The sequence below is a fragment of the Chanodichthys erythropterus genome, chromosome 2, assembly GCF_024489055.1.
Source record: "Chanodichthys erythropterus isolate Z2021 chromosome 2, ASM2448905v1, whole genome shotgun sequence".
NCBI classification, from domain to species: Eukaryota; Metazoa; Chordata; class Actinopteri; order Cypriniformes; family Xenocyprididae; genus Chanodichthys; species Chanodichthys erythropterus.
The window spans coordinates 35,930,779-35,949,552 of NC_090222.1; the positions used below are offsets into that span (position 1 = coordinate 35,930,779).

Consider the following 18,774-nt stretch of genomic DNA (forward strand, 5'->3'; position numbering starts at 1 on the left):
CTCCGTGGACACCCACGGACACCGACCCTCAGTGGCAGCCCAGGGCCCCTGACCCACCATGGCCTGCTGAGGCTCCTGACCCGCCATGGCTCATGGATCTACCCTGGAGACCTCCACTCCAGTCCGCTCCTCTCCCTGCACCTGCATGAGGTCTCTGGACTTCCTCATCAGCACTGCCTTTATAATGGACTCACTCCCTTTACTCCCTGTCCGTTCTCTTTGTTTATGGTGTGTTAATGTGTTATGATGTTTTATATTCCAGTATTACTATTAAAGTCTACTGTTTGTGGATCTCTGTGAACGCTTCATCTCTCCAGCACATACACCCGTAACAACTAAATTGATGTTGTTGCTTGATGGAATTATGAAATGACTACATTTAAAGTGTATTTTCAGTTAGTACATAGACATGTCAATGAATTTTTAGTATACTTATGAAATGTATTTTACATACAATTATATTTATTAAATATTACTAGTATATTTCAGTGGGGGAAGGAAGGTGTTAAAGAGGGATGGAAGGAAGTAATGATGGATGGATGGATGGAATAATGAATGATTACATAAATGTAGGAACTAAAAAAGCCTGGTCTGTCTGTGTCTGTCTTTAACCATCTACTCAATGTTTACAAGTTGCATGTACTATGGTAATTATTTAAATGGTTTTCCAAAGTAATGAAAGAATGCTACAGTATTATCTTGATGTCCAAAAATCATAAAATCTGGAACTTTTAAAAAAATAAATAAAAACTGCACATACATGCATACACACACCTACAGTGATAGTATCAGATGGTAATATCATGGTACTCGGACACTGAACAATAAGCAGGTCTGTCTGTGTTTGTGTTTATCCATCCATGTCAGTACCTGTGGGCAGCAGCTCTGTACACCTGTTCTCTCATCCAGAGGGCGTCCTGTACCGCAGAGTCATCCAGAGACAGGAGCAGGACTTCAGTGTTGGACGGCAGATACTCCAGCGAGTCTGACATAGGGTGCTTCTAAATATCCCTCCTTGTTTCCTCGCTCCTCCGTCCTCCATCCAATGACCCGGAAACAGATCGAGCTCAGCCATCTTGAAGGAAATCTCAATAGAGGGTATGTACGTGACGTCACCGTCGACCATTATAACTGCGGTCACGCCCCCTGAGTGGCACAAAGTCTGAGTGGCAGCATTGATTTTCAGTGTGAATGCCGCGAAAAACACACAAAACACATCCAAAACGGGAAAGAGCTTTGTGATTGACTGTATAAATAGCTTTGACACAAAACGTCTCGGTTACGTATGTAACCCTCGTTCCCTGAAGGAGGGAACGGAGACGTACGTCAGTAGTGACCGACGAATTGGGATATCGCTTAGAGAGCCCTATCATCTTCGTGTAAACTAAAACAAGCCAATGGAATTGGCGTGCGATATTTGCATAATGCGCACCGCCCCCGACAGGTGTATATAAATAGGAAGCAGATGCAATCGCACTCTGTTTTTCGCTGAGGAGACAACTGGTGTCCGCACTACAGCGAGGGTACAGAAACTGTGGCGACGGGACGTACGTCTCCGTTCCCTCCTTCAGGGAACGAGGGTTACATACGTAACCGAGACGTTCCCTTTCAGTCGGTCACGTTCGACGTACGTCAGTAGTGACCGACGAATTGGGATCCCAACTAAAGCGCCACAGTTACGAAACCCCTTCCAGTGCCCAGCACAAGCTCAGCCGCCCATAGCACCGGCTGGCGGTGAAGGGGGCGAGCTTACACCGAGAGAGTCTACTGCTGTCTAACCACTACCCACTAAGTAAACTAGACACACTGGGGAAGCGAACCCGTAAGGGACGCTGCGGAAACCACTACCTACCCAATGGGGGAGGAGTTTACGTGGGAATACACACATGGACTGGCCCGGGGGCAGTACGCATATGGAGTCCCTGGGATGGCTCCACCTGGTTAGGGGGAGACTCATCTGACAGGTGACAGCAGAGCTGGCTCTGCTAAGGGAAAGACACGGACTCGGCCCGTAGGGAGTTTTAAACCGTGGAAAATACACATATGGGACCGCTCACGTAGAGGGGTCACGACATATGGGCCCCAGCCAACAGACAGCGTCAGCGACGGATGTAGGCCTGGCATCAGACACTCCGCAATGTCCGAGCCGAAGGGGGAGGCGGAGGAACTCGACAGGGTTCGCCAAGCGGGGAACGCGACTGGAGTGAAAGTATGCACGTATCCGGCCAGTGGCGGGAATGGCACTGCAAGCCGACACTTAGAGTGGGTACAACACGTCTACCGACTAGTGGATGCGAGTACACGCGAGGATACCGGCTCTACACGTAGGCTATAAAACCTAGCGAACGTGTTAGGTGTCGCCCAGCCCGCAGCTCTACAGATATCTGTCAGCGAGGCGCCATGAGCCAGCGCCCAGGAAGAGGCCACCCCTCTGGTGGAGTGGGCTCTCAACCCGAGCGGGCAAGGAACGCCCTGGGATTCGTACGCCAAGGCGATGGCATCCACTATCCAGTGGGCCATCCTCTGCTTGGAGACAGCCTTTCCCTTCTGCTGGCCTCCGTAACAGATGAAGAGCTGATCTGAGGTCCTGAAGCTTCGCGTTCTGTCCACGTAAACGCGCAGAGCGCGGACGGGACAGAGCAAAGCTAGGGCTGGGTCTGCCTCCTCCGAGGGCAGCGCTTGCATGTTCACTACCTGATCTCTGAAGGGAGTGGTAGGAACCTTGGGCACGTATCCAGGCCGGGGTCTCAGGATGACGTGAGAAGCACCGGGCCCGAATTCTAGGCACGTTTCGTCGACCGAAAATGCATGCAGATCCCCTACCCTCTTCAGGGAAGCCAATGCAACCAGAAGAACCGTCTTAAGAGACATTAGTTTCAGGTCGACTGATTGCAAAGGTTCGAAGGGATGACCCCGGAGAGCTGTGAGAACCAGGGTCAAATCCCAAGAGGGTACGGAGGAAGGGCGAGGAGGATTCAGTCTCCTGGCCCCCCTCAGGAATCTGACGATCAGATCGTGTTTCCCCAGGGACTTACCCTCAACTGCATGGTGATGTGCGGCAATGGCGGCAACATACACCTTGAGGGTGGAGGGAGACAGCCTTCGCTCCAACCCATCTTGCAGAAAGGAAAGCACGGATCCGACCGAACATGATCGGGGGTCCTCTCGGCGAGAGGCGCACCATTCGACAAACAGGTTCCACTTCAACGCGTAGAGATTCCTAGTGGAAGGAGCTCTAGTGGAAGTGATGGTGTCTACGACCGCTTGCGGGAGATCACTCAGAACCTCCGCATCCCGTCCAGGGACCACACGTGGAGGTTCCACAGATCGGGACGCGGGTGCCACAGGGTGCCCCGTCTCTGAGTCAGGGGGTCCTTCCTCAGAGGAATCGGCCAGGGAGGTGCTGTCACGAGGAGAATGAGGTCTGAGAATCAGGTCCTCGTGGGCCAGTACGGAGCCACTAACAGAACCTGCTCCCCGTCCTCCCTGACCTTGCACATGAGTTGTGCGAGAAGGCTCACTGGGGGAAACGCATGTTGCGCAGACCCGGGGGCCAGCTGTGTGCCAGGGCATCCGTGCCGAGCGTGCTGCCGGTCAGGGAATAAAACCACTGGCGGAGGGCAGTTTCCGGGGAGGCAAGCAGGACTACCTGGGCCTCGCCGAAACGCTGCCAAATCAGCTGGACCGCCTGGGGGTGGAGCCACCACTCGCCCGCAAGTAGATGCTGCCGTGACAGCTTGTCTGCTGCACGGTTGAGCACACCTGAGACACGAGTGGCCCGAAGGGACCTCAGATCCTTCTGACTCCACAACAAGAGATGGCGGGCGAGTTGCAACATGCGACGGAAGCGTAGACCACCTTGACGGTAGGTGTACGCAACGGCCGCAGTGCTTAGTGAGCGGACTAGAACGTGCTTGCCTGACAACAGCTCCTTGAAGCGGGCCAGCGCAAGACGAACCGCTAGCAACTCGAGGCAATTGGTATGCCAATATAGCTGAGGCCCCGTCCAAAGACCTGTCACTGCATGCCCGTTGTACGTGGCCCCCCATCCCGTGGCAGAGACATCTGTGGAGACCACAGCGTGCCTGGACACTCGTTCGAGGGGTACTCCGGCCCACAGGAACGAAGGGTCCAACCACCGGACAAGGGTGCGACGGCAGCTCGGTGTCACGGGGACACGGAGCGTGCCGCACTGCCACGCCCATCTCGGGACCCGGCCGCGGAGCCAGTGTTGAAGCGGTCTCATATGAAGCAATCCGAGCGGCGTTACCGCGGCTGCAGATGCCATATGCCCCAGGAGCCTCTGAAAATCTTTCAGTGGAGCCGCTGTCCTGCACTTGAGCGAGCTCAGGCAGTTCAACACCGACTGGACGCGCACCTCGGTGAGACGCGCAGTCCGTGCGACCGAGTCTAGCTCGAGACCGAAACAAGAGATCCTCTACCCGGGGGCGAGTTTGCTCTTGTCCCAGTTGACCTGAAGACCCAACCGGTTGGGAGCTACAACCATGTCGGGTAGGACTTTGTACTGACATGCCCGACCCTCGAACGCAGACCGACCTAGGAAGGGTCTGTGTCGAGGCAGAATCGAGACATGAAAGTATGCGTCCTTCAGGTCTATTGCTGCAAACCAATCCTGGGGACGGTCCAGGATTGGCCGTAGCCCACCGCCCTTTTACGGTACAATGAAGTAGGGGCTGTAAAACCCCGACTTCATATCGGCTGGAGGGACCGGCTTGATTGTACCCTTCGCCAGGAGGACAGCAATCTCCACCCGGAGAACAGGAGCACTGTCCAACGACACCTGAGTGAAGTGGACAGCCCTGAAGACCGGGGGACGCTGGGCGAACTGAATCGCATAGCCGAGTCTGATAGTACGAATGAGCCAACTGGACAGGCTGGGGAGCGCTATCCACGCTTCCAGACACTGAGCCAGCGGGACCAAAGGCACCACAGACGCACCGGGGGTGGGGCAGCAAGGCAGAGAGGGACCCGACTCGGACGGCTTGAGGGCGGCCCGGAGTGGGGTCGGACTCTGCGAGGCAGCAGTGTGCATGGGAGACGGCGCACGGGACGCGGTCTGCACCATCACACTGCCACCTGCTGGCGAATGGGGAGGGAGCTGACAGCAGCGAGGCGGAGCCTGGCACACTGGCAGACACCCCTTGTTGTGACCTGGAGTTTGAAGAAACTGCTCTTTTTGTGGCAAAGTGGGTACCGCTGGACTCCGGAGAGCCAGCGGCGGTAGATGGACAGCCGCCACAAAATCCCCCCCGGCCCTCCTCCGTGGGTGGGAGAGCAGATGGAATACTCTCCCAAAGGGCAGGAACCTTCCGCTCCAGGTCGCGCCCGGCACCCTGCTGTTTGGCTGGTGTAGGCTGCTGCTTTGCCAACTTAGCAGGGGCGGAGGAAGACGCAGGCGGGCGCCCTCGGTGACGAGCGGGCTGAGGCTGAGCCACGGGCGGCTGGGTGGAGGCAGCAGCGGATCGCCGTGGCATGACATGTCTGATAGCCTCAGCCTGCTTCTGTGCAGCGGAGGACTGTTGGGCACAGCTCTCCACCGCGTCGCCGAAAAGGCCGACCGGAGACACGGGGGAATCCAGGAACCGATGTTTGTCGGTCTCCCTCATGTCTGCCAAGGTCAGCCAGAGGTGGCGTTGCTGGGCTACCAGAGTAGACATCGCCTGGCCAACAGAACGCGCTGTCACCTTCGTTGCCCGGAGGGCAAGGTCAGTGGCAGCGCGCAGCTCCCCAAGCAGCTGTTGGTCAGGACCTTCCTGGGGCATCTGCGACAGCGCTTTTGCCTGATAGACCTGCAAAAGGGCCATCGCGTGCAGGGCAGAGGCAGCCTGCCCACAGGCACTGTAAGCTTTCTCAGTCAGACCGGCTGAGAATTCACAGGCCTGGGACGGGAGACGCGGCTCACCGCGCCAGCCAGCGGCCGTTGGACACAACTGCGTCGCAACAGACCGCTCGACTGGCGGGATCTTCGCGTACCCCCTGGCTAGCCCGCCGTCCAGGGAGGTGAAGGCGGACGAGGGACCAGGCCCTGTACGAGCCCCATGCGGAGCTTGCCAAGACCTGGTCACCTCATCGTGTACTTCCGGGAAGAAAGGCATTGGGGCGGGACGCTGGATTTGACCAGCGCGACCCCCCGCCAAGTACCAATCGTCCAACCGAGATGGGCCGGGACAGGGTGGAGGGTTCCACTCAAGCCCGACGCACAAGGCGGCCCGGGAGAGCACAGCCGTGAGCTCGGGATCCGACTCGGGCAACGCTACCGTCCCGGGCGGCAGCGCGTCCGAATCCTCCCCCGAGGACTCAGGCTCACCTTCCGATGCAGCGATCGACATCAGATCCGCCGCCAGCACACCAAAGGTAACGGCTGGACAGTCCGTAGAGGGCCCAGCGGAAACCAACGGTGGCACGATGGGTTGCGGTGCTGATGAGGCGGCAGGGGCCCGAGGAGCGTTTCCGCTCGGCGGGGAAGCCCTGACCGTAATCCTCCGGTCACCCTTCCTATACAGCGCCGTACCGTCATTCCGGTTCCCGGGGCCGGAAAAAACGGTCGTACGCGGCATAGGAGAGGGGACCACCGCTTCCTGAGACTTCAGGAAGGAGAGTCTCGACCTCAGCATCGCGATAGTCATGTTCCCGCAATGGGAACATGAACCATCCACAAAAGCTGCTTCAGCGTGCAGAATGCCCAAACACGAGATGCAACGATTGTGCCCATCAGCAGGGACCAGGGAACGACCGCACCCATTAACGCACAGACGAAATGACATACTGTCAGGGTTCGTCTGTAAAGCTCTTTTAGAAGGGGAAGTCAACTCACTCGTGCTGAAGCACCCAGGGAGCGACGCGATGTGTCAGGTACACCACTCCCTGACACACCGAGGAACCGGCCCAAATCGCTACACACTTTGTGTTGCTGTGAAAACAGCAGTTTTCGAGCTTATAGCTCAGCTCCTAGGAGACTCGCGACCTCGCTGAACGTGCCCTTTCACCAGCACTGAAAGCTCGCTGTAAATCCTCTTCTGAGGCAATGTTTTAGAATAAAACAAACGAAGAAAGGAGTCTTCTAAAACAGGACACCAGTGAATGGCTCCGAAGCGAAAGACAGAGTGCGATTGCATCTGCTTCCTATTTATATACACCTGTCGGGGGCGGTGCGCATTATGCAAATATCGCACGCCAATTCCATTGGCTTGTTTTAGTTTACACGAAGATGATAGGGCTCTCTAAGCGATATCCCAATTCGTCGGTCACTACTGACGTACGTCGAACGTGACCGACTGAAAGGGAACCTGAGATATTTAAAGATTTTAAAGAAGCAAATGGATCACTGCAATTCACAGAAACAGCTGGACTCCAGCAGAGAAACATGGATTTGCAGTTATCATTTTGTGTCAAATGAGTTGACAACTCATCAATTAAATATTTACCATCTTATATTCTGCATAATTGGGTGTTTTTAAATAAACAATGACACAAAAACTATACAAGTTTTAGAGCTGGATAATATTCACAGAGGGATCTGTTTATGTGAATTGTTGTCAAGGAATCAGAAGCTTTTGAGGAAAATGTTATTGTCCCCCAAAAAATTTCTCAGCATTCATCTCCAAAACAGAAACAATAGAAAATAGTGGAGAGCTTAATTCCTGTTTAACACCACATTAAATCACAAAAAAAAGTTTATTTTTCACATTTTATACCATAATACAACAAGTATGCTATAAATATTTACAGTTTCACGGGTTAGATTTCTGCTCTGTTCTGTACTGTAGTGTGTGTGTGTGTATGTGTGTGTGTGTGTGTGTGTGTGTGTGTGTGTGTGTGTGTGTGTGTGTGTGTGTGTGTGTGGGGGTCCTAATTTTTGTTCAGCGCAGAACTGAAGTCAGTCAGAACAGAAAATACTCCATACAGGAGACATGTGGATACTCTCTATATTTGCATAACAGGCCAGGTAAGCACTTTTTTCCTTTCTTGTATTACTGTCCTGATATTTGTCCCTGCTTAAAAAAAAACATTTCAGTATTAAATGACAAAACTAAACATAGAATTGATCATTAATGTTAAAATACTATTGAATGGATTTAACATTATTGCATGATGTATTTGTGGATTTGATTTAGTCTTTGTTTAAAATGTGTTTTGATGCATACGTTCCATTACACTTGATTTATTAAACATTATTATTTTTGTTTAGAAATATCTAAAAGGTGTATATTCAAACAACAAGAAAGGGACACTCTTCATATGGTTTTTATTTTTTTAGCCACTTGGTCTTTGTAATGCATGCAGCAAATACATTTTTAAGATGCACAGAAGGTCTGAAAGATGTTTTATTCGATTATCTTTAAGGACAGACATGAATGAAAGCATGGCCAAAATGTTTTTTCTGTGTCTGTTGCTTTGGCTGCTTTTACCTGCAGCCAGATGCCAGAACAGAAGACAGTCTGGATTAAGAATGAACATCCACAGCACAAAACTGGACAAGGGTAAATGCATTAGCGTTTTCTAGCGCAACATTTATTGTGTTGACTTAGTCTTGCATGTACAAAAGTGAAAGTTAGATATCTTTACCGTCTCGATTTTTTCTCTAAGACAGCAATAAGATTAAATGGAGACTGTTCTGAAAAAAGGAGTCCAAAAGTTAAAGGGTTAATTCACCCAAAAATGTAAATTCTGTCATTAATTTCTTACCCTCATCTTGTTCCAATCCCGTAAGACTTTCAATCATCTAGGCTGTCTATGGGGGGACAGAAAGGTTCAAGGTTGTTTTATTTATATAGCACATTTAAAAACAGCAAGCATGGCTGACCAAAATGCTGAACAATAAAGCGAAGGAAAATAGAAAGTACAAAGTGAAACATACATTCATATTGTTACGTTCACCTACTCGTCCAGGTTGTTTGACTGTCACGTGTTCCTTTGTGTTTTGCTCCCGCCACTCTTTATTCACCATGGACACTGATTTCATCCCCAGCTGTTTCTAGTTAGTGTGTGTACTTAAGTTCCTCCCTGTCTTCAGTCTAGCGTCCGGTATTGTTGTATGTTACGTGTTTGTACGTGTATCCTGACTGCTTTATGTAATTAAACTACGTTATTGTTCCTACTCCTGTCTTCCTCGTCTTCTCTGGGGATACCACCGTAACACATATCATATACTCATACTGAATTAAAAGCTAAAGAAAAAAAGTTAGTTTTAAGAGAAGATTTAAAAATGGTTAGACTGTGCCGATCTGAAATAGGCCGGGAGACTGTTCCACAACCTGGGGCCAGTGATAGCAAAGGCTCTATCACCTCTCTGCTTTAATCGCGATCTGGGGACCCAGAGAACTCTTATCACCAGATCTCAGATTTCGTGTGGGATTGTAGGGGTGGAGTAGCTCTGACAGATAGCTTGGTGACTGGTTATTTAGGAATTTAAAAACAAAAAGAAGAATTTTAAATTCAATTCTAAGATGTACAGGTAACCAGGTCAATGATTTCAAAATTGGGGTAACATGATCAAATTTGCGTTTTCTAATTTTGCAGCGGAATTTTGCACTAGTTGATTTGGACATGCATTATAAAGAGAATTGCATTAATCCAAGCGAGATGTAATAAGCGCATGGATCGCAACCTCTAAGGTTTTTTCGGAGAGTGATGATCTAATCTTAGAGAGGAGACGTAGCTGAAAAAAAAACAAGAACTAATCACAGAGTTTATTTGTTTTTCAAATGTTAAGTTCTGGTCCCAAAAAACACCTAAGTTTTTAATGCAGGATGAGGTAAAAGGAGTAAGGTAGTCCAGGTCGATGTTTTTGCTCCCAGAGCTATGATGGGGGCCAAAGACTATAACCTCGGTTTTTGATTCATTCACGAACGAAAAATTGAGAGAACCACAATTTCACTTTATCTAGGCATACAAAAAGAGTTTCCAGGGCAGCATTAGAGTTACGTTTCAGAGGTAAATAGATTTGGGTATCATCTGTATAGCACCGAAATGATACACCATGTTTTCTGAAGAAAAGAAGTTAATACAGAGAAAAAAAGAGAGTTGAGTAGGTGATGAAGAGAAGTTACCTAATCTGACAGAGACGCTTCTATTTGTCAAATAAGATTTAAACCAACTGAGGAAAGTTCCCTGAATGCCCACAGAACTTTCCAGATGGGACAGGAGAATTTTATGATCAACTGTATCAAAAGCTGAGGTTAGGTCTAATAGTATCAAGATCACAGATTCACCAGACTCAGTCGCTAACAGTATATCATTAAAAACCCGTAATGAAGCCGACTCTGTGCAGTGTAGAGGCTTAAAGAGGACCTATTATGCCCCATTTTACAAGATGCAAAATAAGTCTCTGGTGTCCCCAGAGTGTGTATGTGAAGTTTTAGCTCGAAATACCCCACAGATAATTTTTTATAGCATGTTAAATTAGCCACTTTTAGTGGTTGAGCAAAAACAAGCCGTTTTAGTGGTCCCTTTAAATGCAAATGAGCTGCTGCTCTCAGCCTAAGAGGGCGGAGGAGCTTCACGAGCTGATTCTCCGGTGACAGGATTCAGTCAGGTGCACAATAATGTCAGGAACTCGGAATATATGCTGCATGGAGATAGAACAGGTATAGTTTAGATCAATTACGGTTATAACTTATATTGCCTTCTTGTTTTAAATCCGCTATATTAGTACAGTCCTGTTTTACAGTCCGAATGATGACCAAAACTATACAGATGAGTTTAATGACGTTTATTGTACTTCACACAAAAACTGAAGCGTCCGTTTTCACTCTAGAAAATCTCTATAGGACAGTGAGGTAGCGTATGGGCATGCAAGGTATGCACGTGCATATGGGCCCGGGCAGATTGGGGGCCCAATACGGCCTACCCCAAAGTAGGCTATACCAAAGTCCCTTTAAGACAAGTCAATTCACTTGGTGGCCATCTTTGAAACGCCTCTCGGGCATCCTGGGCATCATGCCCTATCTCTTTGAATGGGGAAACATCAAATTGCTGCTGCAGTGACGCGATGACTTTACCAGTCAGCGATTGGCTCTTATTTAGAAGGCGGAACTTATTCCGCAATATTGTGCGTTACACTTTCTCCCATTCAAAACAATACGAGTGACAGGTCTTGTGTTATACTATAGTCTTTGGCTATACTTAGGGCATCCGCGCACTGTCCGCTTCGTGAAATTTTCATCATTAGGAGTGTCCAAACACCATGCAAAAGTGAATTTTGCATAATAAGTCCCCTTTAAAACCAGATTGGAAAGTTTAAAAAATGTGATTTGAGCTAAGAAAAGACTGCAGCTGAATAAAGCTTTAGTAAGAAAAGGAAGAGTCGAAAATTATTGAAATCAATATCAGCAAGTGAAGGTTTCTTGAGAAGAGGTGTGACAGTAGCTTCTTTAAGGCTATCAGGGATAGTCCCTGAACATATAACATTTATTCAGAAAAGACACAAGACATGACCCAACTATATCAAACATTTGTTTAAAAAAAACAAGGAGGAAGAATATCATCAGGACAAATAGTAGGTTTCAAATGATAAATAATTTCTCTGAAAGACTAAAGAGAAACTGGGTCAAAAACACTCCATTTGGCTGGAGAACAACAAATGGCAGGTGAAACATCAGCCACTTGTTGCAACTGAGATCTTAGAGCAGTGATCTTCTCAGAGAAAACAGCAGTCAAAGCCGTGACTTCCCACCCGTGAACTCGTACTAGATCGATGTACTCCCAGTTACGGGTTCTGACGTCACATAGCCCGCGAAACAACAATGGCAGCCCCTAGGGATGCAGTGTTATGCAAGTGCACGGTAAAATAAAAGGTATAACAGCTTCTCTTGCCTTATGCGCCGTTTTCCTCCTCTGTTTTCTTCAAATAAGCAAGGAGTAAGCACCTTTGGCGTTAGATATAATAAATGAGCATAAGCCCCGTACGGTCCGCCATGTTGGTTTGTTTACACTTCTACACAGTTTGGCGTGACTTTCGTCATTTGAAATCGTGACTTAGGCCTACGGGCTCAAAAACCTGCCTGGAATTTCGGCGGTTCGGCTTTTGTAGAGCATACGACTCCTTGTGCTTTTGGATCGTTCTCGCGGAGCTTTGATGTCATGCGCCGATCGTTATGCGAGAAGCCGATACATCTCAAATATGCTGTGAAATATGAGACGTATACAGTGACGCAAGACCTGGCTCTGTGGTGGCTCTCTAGCCCGTGGAAAAGGCAAACCGGTTCTTAGAAGGCTCATCAGTTGAACCAACTCCGAACTGGCACTAGCACTAGCTCTGAACTAGCACCCGGTTCATGCTGGTGGAAAGGGGGTAACTGAGGGATTGGAAATCACATTCACAGGAGGATTTAAAACAGTTTAATACAGAAAATAAAGCTTTGGAGCAATTATGTTTTTTAGCAATTAAACTAGAAAAGTACTTAGACGATTTCACAGTTTTCTGAAAAACACCAAGACAATTTTTAAGCATTTCATAAGGAATTTGCAATTTGTCCTTTTTCCATTTACGTTCTGCACTTCTACAGGCTCGCCTCGGAGTGCGGATTTTATCGTTAATCCATGGTTCTGATTTGATTTTAGACTTTTCAGGTTTAAGAGCAGTGGTATTTAAGACCTCTTAGCAAGCAGTATTAAACAGACTAAGATGTTGTTCAGCATCTAAGTCTGGTAAGGATGACTCTAGGGACAGAGAAGACACCTCTATGAAGGTGCTGGTGAAGTCATCTTAAAAATGGGAGGAAAAGAAACAAGACCATTGTACAGTATGAGAAGTGACTGAATTTGACCGAGGAAGAGTGTCAAAATGTCAAAAACCTAAACATTCATAGTGGAAAAGCCATGAGAAAGAACCAAGTCCAAAGTATGTCCATGAATATGCATAGGATCTTTCACCCACTGAATCATGTTAAACGAATCAATGAGATTAAAAAACTCCATAGTAAGAGGTTTAGACTGACAACACACATGAATATTAAAATCACCCAGAAGAATATAGTTTGGTTACACAGTACCCACAAATGCAGTAAATTCATTAATAAAATCTTTTACCAAGTGAGGAGGCCGATATACCAGCGCTAATAGAACAGGAACATCCCATTCCAGTCACAGTAGCAACACCTCAAAGCTGCTGTAGATAGGAGATGGGATTGAGCAGCAGTAAAATTGTTCTTTAAAATTACAGCTAAACCACCCCCGTGACCCGAAAAGCAGGGAGAGTTAAAAAAAAATGTGCAGCCAGCACTAATTCACAGAAAGGACTCAGATCACCAACCTTCATCCAAAGCTCTCAGATTTCATCAAAAAGATTTTCATTTGTGTTCTGAAGATGAACGAAAGTCTTACAGGTTGAATGAATTTTTATTATCCCTTTAACTTTTGTTAAAAGTTGAACATCTGTTCATCTTTTAGTCATCATTGTATTTCATTGCAATATATGTTTTGCCCCCACAATATAAACTACAGAGCTTAGCTCATAAAACTAAGCATTGAAATATCATTTTACTAAGACAATGCATTATATGTAATAGTCTGTTATACGGTTATAAAGATCTCACTGATTTACAATACAAGCTATTAAATTACATCTTACTTTTTTGCCATATAAATATCAGAATCTGTGCCAAATTGCATATTTTTGCTCAGATTGTGTCTCTGAATAAAACTCCTCCATTCAAGAACCTTTTCCACTATAAAGTGTTGGGTTTACGGTTGAGACTAATTTATATAAAGATCCAAAGACCAGATATGATGAATGAAGACCCAAAGTTTTAAAAAATAAATTGAAGAACATTTTACTGAAGAAAATGCAGTTTCATCAGCAGAAGCCGGCTTCAAGTCTCACATGGAGTTCGTAGGCCACTCTCCGTACGTTAACATTTCCACAGCAATTATACTCTAACAGAGTCCACTAAGTCATTACTTCAGGTTGAATAATACTGACCGGTAACACAATGCTGACTTATAACACAGAACACTAGTGCACATACACAGATACAAAGGATTCTCAGATTCTACAAGGTTGAAGTTGGCCGAACTTCTCCATACTGATAAGTTGTACTTATCTCTGAGTAAGAGGTACAGACAATATTTATCATAATACTTTTGAAGATGAAGATGAAAGTGTTTGAAGATGAAAATGAAAATAAATGCTTTAACATAAGTTGAGGAAGTCATTCAAATAATTTAATATTTAGAAGGATAAATGTTGATTAATAACTTGATTATAAATCACTCAAAAGATATATATTGAAGCGGCAGTGGATTCCAGAATTTGCCTGTTCAAATGACATCTTTGTGTCATGGAAAGGCTCCATGGATATTAAAGGATCCATCGATGTCAATATGTACCTTTATTTTTGTATATACAGTATACATATGGTATGTGTAAAAAGTTTATGGCAATAGTTTCTTCTCTCATTTCCGAATTAGAATGTCCACTAGAGATCGCATTCATCCTGGACAGCTCAGAGAGTGTGAAGAGCTCTCTGTTTGATCAAGAGAAAGAATTCGTGCACAACTTCAGCAGGCAGGTGGTGGAAATGCAGGTGTCTGGCTGGCATTTGAAGACTCGTTTGGCGCTCATCTACTACAGCAGCTTAGCGCATATCAACCAACATTTCAAAGACTGGCAGGACCTTGACGTGTTTCTGAGCAGATTGACAGGTGCCATCTACATTGGTCGGGGGACATATACGACATATGCCATATCCAACGCCACTCAGCTCTTCACCAGCGAGACCAAGGAGCAGAGTGTTCGGGTGGCTCTGCTCATGACCGACGGCAGCGACCATCCTCAGAATCCTGACATCATGAGGGCGGTCGACAAGGCCAAAGGCCGCAACATTAAGATCTTCACAATAAGCTTATCAAAGAACAACGTGAACAGTGCCAAACTGCGGGACATAGCGAGCAGCCCAGCCCAGCATTACTCCCACAGCCTCACTGACCCCAAACTAAAAGAACAGCTCCTGAAGCAGCTCGTGAGGCATTTAGTTCATCTCTCAGGCTTGTTAGGTTTAGCAATATAATCCCCCATATTATAAATGCAAATAAACGATTGATTAAAAAATGGAAGTGAAAGATGCATACACATAGTACAATTAAATTAACCAATAAACAAAAACAATCAATAGTGAATTGCAGGTATCAGCACTTCTAATTTAATTCTCTAATCTAATACATTTTTCCATAACTTTTCTAATATTTTATCCCTGCATGCCACTTCAGTTACTATTGAGATACATTAGCATTTTTTGAATCAAATGATATCAGCTTCAGTGTAAACATCACAAACATCACCTTGTGCAACAGAACAAAGCATGAAAATATATATATAAAATGGGTCCTTGGGGTCAATCCTCACCCTGCTGACAGTTTCCTTCATTTTTTAAAAAGTGTTCCCTTCATCTCAGGGGCATGAAACTCTGTGACTTTTCCTAAATAATCTATCTAAACATGCACAAAAATAAAAAAAAAAGGTGCATAAAAAAATATATATCATGATTTAGTCCCTCGGGGTCAGATTGACCCCACATTGAAAATGAATGGGAAAATGAAAAATTATTATTTTATTTTTTTTTCATTTCATTTGTCAAAAAAAAAAAAATTAATGAATCCAGAATGAATCTTAAATGTTCTACATTTTTATAAAGGTCTGGTCCTAGACCATAAACACAAAGTGGAACAAACTTTCTATCTCATACACACATACATAAACACACACATGTGTGTGACTGCAACAGAGAGCATATTTTAGAAATTGGCAAATAAAATCAACAGAATGCCTAAATATGAAGAATTTTACATTTAAATAAAAGTCTGGTCCTTGACTATAAACACAAAGTCGAACAAACTTTCTATCTCATACACACACATATACACACACATAAACACAAACATGGAGTCCCTATTGACCTCTATTGGATATATGTGGTCATTACACTTTCTTTACCTATAATTCCTAAAGTTTTTCCACAAAGCTCTAGATGGTAGTATTCTATCCCTAACACATAGATCAATGTCCAATACAATTTAGATTTAATTAAGTTCATCATTAAAGTGATTTTTTTCATTAAAAATCAATTTTTCATAAGCCAATTTATGACATGCCTAAGTAATTGTGCAGTAAATAGTTAAAAAAAAGACAAAATATTCACAAAAAAAACACAGCATAAATGCATAGATGAGAATTAAATAAAAAAAAAATGATATATAGTTTATATTAAAAAAATGTATATTTCCAATCGCAATTGCTCTGTAAAAGTTTGGGGTCAATCTGACCCCGAGGGACTTAATCGTCGGTACAATCGAGGGACCTACAAGGGTTAGAGGTGCATTATGTAATATTTTTTAAATAAAATATCCAAAAACCACTAGGCTAGTGTTATATATTTTGTTCACTTGAGTACTTACAAGATCCCAAATATTTGCAACTATTTGTAAATCGTGAGAAAATTACAATTTTAACCAAGGCTCCGGGAGGAGTGAGGAGTCGCCTGTCAATTGCGTCATACACGCTTTACCCTCGGTTTCCGGTTTTATTTTGTAGAAACCATGGAAACACCAAAGATGCTTTAATGCACGTTTTAATAGACAAGGGAATATCTGTTTTGATATATTTATAGACAGAAAATGAATTGTTGTTATATAGCTCAACACGTTTAGTCTTATTGTTTAAATCGAATTTTCTTGATTTTTTTGCACGTACCATGCTTTACTATGCCTCAGAGAATCTAATATGTAATTTAATATGTATCTAATATGATAAACAGAGCTGTGTTACCCCATAATCATAACAGGAAAAGCAGAAGCGGCACCGGCAACTATGTCATAATAAAAGTTCCACTGCTTGTGGCGTATGTTAACAATCGATAACAATCGCTCCAGCGGCCTCGTTCAGCTCCCACAACACTCTGTCCTGCTCTGCTTCATACTACACTAACATTAATAATTTCATCCATGAACATGATTTCTTCCCGAGTCATATCTCAATTCTTTTCCACCGTCCGTTGAGGTGAAGAACACATGTCCCAAGATTCCTCACTCAAACTTGCCGTTATCAAGCTACGCCTTTGTTTTAAATAGGCCTCTAGCAACCTCTAGCAGACAGAATTCTTACATACTGCACCTTTAACTCAACCTGCTCATAATCACATCATTATCTATAGGACACAGATGATTGGTTCCTGCTGTATTAGTAGCCAATGAGCTTGCTCAATCTTCAAATACATGCGTTAGCATTTGCCTTAGCAGTGCAGCGTGCTTCAGAAACCCTCCACCTTCCCCAGCTCCACCTGTATAGATCTGCAATGGGTAATTCATGTATGCTATATTGTACAGCAGCAGCAAGACTTACTAGTTCACAGCAGCGTGTCGTGTATGTATTGGCAATAGCAAGTCTATACTTGCTTTGCAGCAGCAGCAGCAATAATCAACAGCAGCAGCAATAAAGCAGCAGCAGCGTAACAGATCGTGAAATGTCAAGCACTGTCTGTGATCACACAATATGGGTCTCTTAGAAATGCATAATAAAGCTTTCCATGTCATGCACAGAATTTGGCAATAAATTGGGCTTGGCACTCTCATAGATTTGTGTCCTAATTCTTTTGTAACTGGTGGCTTGCGATGCCAAGCTTGATGTGAGGCCCCAGACACCAGTTATAAAACACTTCAATCCTGCTTTGTGTAGCTTTGTGGTGTTGTTAGACACGGAACAGTAGACAGCAGTTTCGCTGGATCTTTTATTCCTGATACAAAACATAAACAAGCAGACTCTTTAGAGAGAATTGCCCTTGTTCTCTCTCCCATGAGATTGCAATACAAAAAGGAGCATGAAACAGAGTAAAGAAAAATCACAGTGAACAAGGAAATGGTACAACAGAGAAAATATACCCAATACAAAACACAAACAAGCAGTCTCTTTAGAGTGAATTGCCCTTGTTCTCTATTAAATAAATATGTACACTGATCAATATGTGCTCTCATTTCCACATATTAAGGCAGAAGATAAAAACATAGCTCAAAAAGGGTAAAATGACAAAAAATAATCAAACAGGTAAGTAAAATTACATTATACACACGAATTGGAGTGAAAATATAGATACAAAAGCAATAATTACAATAAAGATTAAATAAGATTATCAGGAAGTCAAAAGAAACCTACCTCTTCCATGCAGTTACAATGCAAAAGGGAAGAGGAGGAGACAGAACAGGATGTTATGTTGACTCGTGGCATCACAATAGTTAAAGGGAAAGCACCCATTTTGATCAGGCAGCCACATCAGGTGTATAAATGAACAATTTTGTGTGAATTCTACTAAACAATACATATATTTTAACAGTATAATTTTTATACCTGTTCTCTTTTAATTTTTTTTTTTTTTTTTTTTTTTTTTCAGGAAATAATCTTAAAGAAGGAAGTAAGTATTGATTAAGTACTGATTAAGAAGAGTGGCCTTCAAAGTATTCAGACACTTTAGTCATTTTAAGTGGCATTAAGCTACAAAACCACACAAATTTTATAATTATCAACATCAGATAATGAATTAATAACTCAAATAATTAAGTGAATAATTAATAACAAATTATACAACTACAGTACTATAAGTATACCTTATGCAGATACAGTACATTTATGTAAAGCAAAATATACTATATAGCAAATCTCAACTGCTTGATTACAAAATGTAAACTATATTATTGTCCAGCTCTAATCTGCTTAATGTGAAAAATGGCATTAAAATATTAAGGTATTATAAACATTAACACCATGAT

At 44.5% G+C, this 18,774-nt stretch overlaps 1 protein-coding gene across 1 annotated transcript in view; it reads left to right on the forward strand.

Annotated features, from left to right (window-relative positions):
* The first annotated feature begins 8,371 nt into the window (after positions 1-8,371).
* The window catches only part of LOC137029633 (collagen alpha-1(XXVIII) chain-like), a 39,004-nt gene continuing 28,601 nt past the window's right edge, over positions 8,372-18,774 (forward strand). Inside the window, exons 1-3 of the mRNA XM_067399270.1 lie at positions 8,372-8,501; positions 14,431-14,981; positions 18,399-18,419. Coding sequence (XP_067255371.1) covers positions 8,372-8,501; positions 14,431-14,981; positions 18,399-18,419 — 702 coding nt within the window. The remainder of the gene's footprint in view (positions 8,502-14,430; positions 14,982-18,398; positions 18,420-18,774) is intronic.